The sequence below is a fragment of the Populus euphratica genome, unplaced genomic scaffold, assembly GCF_000495115.2.
Source record: "Populus euphratica unplaced genomic scaffold, PopEup_1.0 scaffold172.1, whole genome shotgun sequence".
In the NCBI taxonomy this organism is placed as follows: domain Eukaryota; kingdom Viridiplantae; phylum Streptophyta; class Magnoliopsida; order Malpighiales; family Salicaceae; genus Populus; species Populus euphratica.
Genome location: NW_011499920.1, coordinates 748,551 through 754,496, shown reverse-complemented (window position 1 = coordinate 754,496; position 5,946 = coordinate 748,551). Strand labels below are relative to the sequence as shown.

Below are 5,946 nucleotides of genomic sequence, written 5' to 3'. Positions count from 1 at the left end.
AGGCAGTTACGCTGGCAGCATGTGTGCTAGCAGTGGGCAGTTGGCTTATGGGAGAACATGCCAATGCAGTTGCGGCAGTTTTAGAAGCAGTTATCAGCAGTTGCGGTAGTTTTTTATGTGGGGAAGAAAGTGGCTACAACATGGGATAATGGGTGCTCCAGCTGTGTAGGAAGTTAGAGGCAGTTTATACCTGTAACTTACATTATCTTGTAATTAGATAGGCTATAAAATTTGTGGCATGCAAGAACGAAATGGGCATAACACACAAGATGGACCTTGTGTAATCCTTTAATTGAGTTAATGAAAATGTTGGGACTTGTTCCTGTAATCTGCAGTGTTTTGAATTCTGTTCATATTCATTAGTGTTATTCCGTTTGCTTGGGACATTGAAAAAGTGTGAGGATCTCTTGGGTTTGTGGGACAAACTAGTCGTAGGTAAAACATGAGTGAATCGGTGAGGAAAAGGCTGAGTCTAGCGGGACTAGACTGTCGCGCGAGGTCTGTTTTTTAGAGTGAAAAATTGACCCCGTGACAAGTGGTACACGTGTATATTGGTTTCTTTTCCTCACCTTCTCTCTGTGTATTGCTTCTTTCTCTAAGTTTTTTTGTTTTGCTTTTGCTCTGGTTCTGACTCTTTTTTTTCTCGCTCTGTTTCTTTTTCTTTTTTTTTTACACGTGTATATTGGTTTCTTTTCCTCACCTTCTCTCTGTGTATTGCTTCTTTCTCTAAGTTTTTTTGTTTTGCTTTTGCTCTGGTTCTGACTCTTTTTTTTCTCGCTCTGTTTCTTTTTCTTTTTTTTTTGCTCCGTTTTTGGGTTGATTTTTGCGTTCTTAACTCTTTATTTTTGGGTTGATTTTTTTCTATTTTGCTCTAGTTCCCTCCCTCTTCTGGTTTGTTCAGTGCTCTCCTGCCCCCCTCTCCCATTTCTGTATTTTCTCCCTGCCTTTTATAAGGCCAGATGTACACGTACATCGAAGGAAGAAAAAACGGTATGACAAAAAACTATTTAGTAATAAAAAAGACAAATAGCAAAGCTTAGTCCTAAGGTCCACAGTGGAGTCGCCATTCTGTCACACCCGGACATCGCGACGACCTTACAAATATTGATTTAGATTTATTTTGTTTCTATAGCTGCGTAATATTTACTAACACTAGAGTTGAAAATATCTGTAGTTAAATATTCACTGACGCCAGAGTCATGGATATTATAAGCAAATTATCATAGCACAAACTAATAAACATATAGCAATTTAAGACGAAACTAGCAATGCAGCCTGCCTCAGGCAGGACGTTTAAGGGGTGATAATATCTTTCATTTTACGTAACCAGTCCCGAACCATAGAATCTCTGTTGACCAGTTAGGGTTCCTAGTGACCATAATACTAGGTGACGACTCCTCAAACAAGACCATTCTCCCATTAAAAAACTGGATGCCAGAAATTCATTCTTTCCATGAATTATATTTTTAAGGTCGTCGCGATGTGTTTGAGATTTGTTGGCATTTTATTCTTTGATGGTGCTCTCCTACCGCCCTCTCCCTGCCTTTTAAAAGTGTTTGAGATTTTTTTAAAATGTTTTGAATTTTTTTGAAATATTTAAGAGAAAATCAGTTATTTTAATATCAGATTTGTATTTCACAATGTAAATATATATTACAATATTATGCAAAATTAGTAGAAAAGTATTTAAGAAAATCACAATATTTTTGAAATGATTTTTGAATTTTTTGTTGTCTATATTTTTATAAATAAAAATATATAGGTTGGTCCGCCTTAACTAATTGAGCTGGGCTCAACTCGAAGAAGGATTAGGATGATCTCAGCCCAACATATCTTTTTTCTTTTATTTTTATGAGTTGGGACTGACCCATACATTTGTTCTGAGCCATAACAGGCCTAACTTAGGTACACTGTTCATGCAGCAGAAAGAGGGTGAAGAAAAGGAAGAATGACACCTAGCAGAGTGGTAGTCCAGATGTGGAGTTGGTTTAGCTGGTGGCTCAGGAGGCGTCGGCTAAGGGAATGGTGGCCAAAATCAACTATAGGACAAAGAAGAAAAAGGTTTGCAGAGGAGAGAGAATGGAGTTCACAATGGTTAAAGTCTTCAGGTGATGAAGAAGCAATAAGAAGAGAGAAAGAGAAGAGAGAAACATTAGTTGAAAAAAAAAGGAGAGTAAGCTGATTTTTAATGATTTTTAAACTTGATTTTCTTCCTGCTTAAACCATGAAATGTATCTCTATTTATATAAGGTGAAAAAGTTATCAAATTTGTAGAAAAAAATTGTATAAATTAGCTTTTTTAGATCAACACCAGTATTAGTGATATTAATAAGTCTCAATGAATGATTATTGAAAATAGAAAGATGTTAGATGATCATTTTGGTTTGTTTAATTTTTTTATTTTTTTAATGAAAAACGATCTCATTTAAGATTAAATTAAAAAAATATTTTTTTTATTTTCTTAATGAAAACGACACCATTTAAAGTTAAATTAGATATTTTTATCAAACTTCCGTTTAGTCGGACCAAAAATGACCGGAAAATACCACGAGCCCATGTGGTGCGCAACCCACGCGCTAGCTATTTGACCAACATGAAATTGCGCCCGCGTGTGTTCACTTGCCATTTATAACCTGCAATTATATGATGGTTTCCTGCCGCAAGGCTGGAGAGAAGGCTGGTGCTTGGAGGCGATAGTGCTGGTCTCGGGTTAAGTGAAAATGGTGTCTGCGGGTTTTTGAGAGGTTCTGTGTTGATGAATGCTCCGTCTGAGTGGAGGCTGACTTGGCAGAGGTGATTTTGGTTCGGTCTTGGGTAAAATCCGGGACTGTTGTAGCTATTGTAAATTAGTAAGCGTTTTGGTTCACAGCTAGGGAGGCTCGAAGGGAGGGTGATTTTGGGTTCGTTGATCTTAGGGGATTGATTTGAAGAAATCAATTTGGGCTTGATTGAGGGAATTTGAAGCTGGAATCTTGGGATTGGGGGGGCTGAAATTTGGGTTGCTGAAGATTTGTAATAGAATAAATAGGTTTAAAGAGCTATAATTTAGAAGATTGTAATCTCTGGTTTAATTGCTTGTAATTGCTGGATTTTGGGGTTTAATTAGACTATCAATTAAAAATAACTGGATTGAAATGGGATTGATTTGGGTCTGAATTGTATTAAACCAGTTTAATTGGACTGAATTGACTGGATTGAAAACATAGGACCGAAATGAAATTATTTGATCTTTGCAATTTCAATTTAGTCCTTATTTTTCTAAAATCCTTTAATCTCATTTCTCTTTTAGATTGCGTACCTAATTGAATCAATCTATTTCCTTCAAATTTAACAAATTATTACAAAATCATCCTTGGTGTTTCCACTCTTAGTCAAATTAAATCCAATTAAGCCATTTTCTTCAATTTTCTTTTCAATTCAAACCTCAATTATGACTCAAAAATTATCAAACCTCACTTTTGCCTATGATGCTCCATTATCAATACAATTTCAAACCCATATATTTTTTTATATTTCTTTATTTTTTTTATTTTGCATTTTGCATTTTTTTTATGATTTTCAAGATGTTCACGCACAAAAATTAAATAAAAATAAAAATAAATAATTCCATAACCATCCAACCTAGGTGACCCAAAAATCCCATAAAAATGTTTGAATTGACGGAGAGCTTCTGTCCATTCTTTGTTTTTTATTTTTCATAAATTAGAGACTATATTAATAAAGTGCATTCAGCCCCAAAAAAGGCCAAATAACACTAAATTAGTATAGAAGCAGCAGTAAATTTATCCATTTAAATTTATTTTTGGCAAACAAATTGACTAGAGAATACATACCTCTAACCATCAGGGAGGGAAAAGAAAGATTTAATTTCATTTAATCTTTTTGAAGTATATGAGTTTTATATATAAAAAAAATTCTAAAAATCTGTTACTTACCAATTACCTCTTTGATGTTTTATCTATATCATTCCGTCCACCTCTACTAGCAGGACTAATGGAAATTTACTTTGTATTTTGTTAATTTTAATTTTCTTTCAATGTATAGATAATTTATCAATTAATTCTTTAAAAATAATTTGACTTAAAATATTTATATATAATTTATCAATTACCTCTTTGATGTTTCATCTATTTATCAACTAGATCATTCCGTCCACCTCTATTAGCTGAACTAATGTCTCTTAAATTAATTATTTTTAAATTAATAAAGGATATAATTTTCTTTTTTTCTTTTTTAAGCACCATGAAATGACTAAATCATATATATATATATATATATTAAGACCAGCTATACTGAACCTCACCCATGTAGATGAGAACACTCAATTGGCATGTAGTGGGATGGGAGTTTCCTTGCATGCATGCAAATTGCACACAAGTACTTCGTTCAATAAAATCGTAATGTCATCTTGACAAGTCTCTTAAACAGAGTGACATCAAAGCTCGGAATTATGAATGTAATAAATACCCTTCAATAAATGTGAAAGTGATTTATAGTTAATGTTGATTCGATCCTAGTATAATGTAACATTAATATATATATATATAAATGAAAGAAGTTTATAAATTAATTGTAAAATATTTTATATTAACTAGTTATATTCTATAAAATATTTTAAAAAATCAGGAAAAACATTTACCCAAAATAAACATCCCCCTAGCTAATTTCTTTTTACGGTGAATACCTAATAATCTATATATCACACCTATTAACATTTTGCTCCACGCCATTTGTCCATTTTCTTAAGATCCTTTGGGAATTCCTTATGAACCAGACATGGGCAGAAATGAAGGCACCAAGCAAAGATGAATACATACAATCTTCGCGTGTTCATTCTATATATGTTTTGGGGTATTACACATAACAATTCTAACGAGAAATAACAAAGACAGAGATTATTGTGAGATATCTTTCTCGCCCAGGAAAATCAGATCTCACAAGATAAGTTCTACATCAAGCACAATACTGTATCTATATATATATATATATGATGACCGGAGAGATGATACTCACCGCTCCAAGTGCACCACATCATTCAACCACACTGTAGGCCGTGGACTTTGAGTCACATTACCTTTTTATTCTTCACAAACTGTCGAAGATATTAACAGTGCAATGTATCATGTTGTCCCACACCATCAATAGTAGCAGAACCCCACATACACCTCCTAGCGTCGGAAGCTCCTGACTTGACGGGGTGGATCAGCCTCACCCTCCCGGAGCTTCACAGCCGTGTAGGTGGCGGCACCAGCTAGGGCTCCTAGTGTCGGTGCCACGAGATAAATCCAAATTTCTTTGTAGGTTCCTGCTGCTACAGCTGGCCCCAAAGTCCTCACTGGATTCATTGAACCACCACTTGATGGCCTGCCCACGTCAAAAACAATATAATTACTTATGATCCACCAAAGCATTATTATAGTAAAATCACAAAATTTTTATAAAAAAATTGTTTAGTTTTGATGTATCACTCGATAAAAAATGCGAAAGTAGCACGTAAACTTAGTATAATTTGATGAGTTGATATAAAAATTTAGTTTAGCTAATTTGAAGATTCATCTCATTAAAACTTGGCTGACTGAATTTCATAAATTTTAAAAAAAATTAATATCATTTTATTTAAAAACTAACTATTAGCTTAATTAAAAAAACTCGCATTCCAATCTAAATATTAAATTGGTACCAGGTTGCATCTAAGAACTATAATATATATGTGCAAAACTTCTCTTTGATCTATTATTGTGCGAGATGGACTAGTGGGTAAATGATGGAAAACGAGACAGCAGGAAAAGTATGTCTGCTAGCCAAACATGTTTTAATACCTATCATCTGGTTAGCTTATCATGTTTTGTTCTTGTTCCTCGGTTTTTTTTTATTTTCATGTTTTAAAAATATTTTTAATTTTAAATTAATATTTTTTTAATATTTTCATATCATTTTAATATATTA

At 33.6% G+C, this 5,946-nt stretch overlaps 1 protein-coding gene across 1 annotated transcript in view; it reads right to left on the bottom strand.

Moving 5' to 3' along the window:
* Positions 1-4,792: 4,792 nt before the first annotated feature.
* The window catches only part of LOC105135076 (probable aquaporin NIP5-1), a 5,061-nt gene continuing 3,907 nt past the window's right edge, over positions 4,793-5,946 (bottom strand). Inside the window, exon 4 of the mRNA XM_011039766.1 lies at positions 4,793-5,364. Within this exon, the coding sequence (XP_011038068.1) occupies positions 5,169-5,364 (196 nt within the window). The 3' untranslated portion in view covers positions 4,793-5,168. The remainder of the gene's footprint in view (positions 5,365-5,946) is intronic.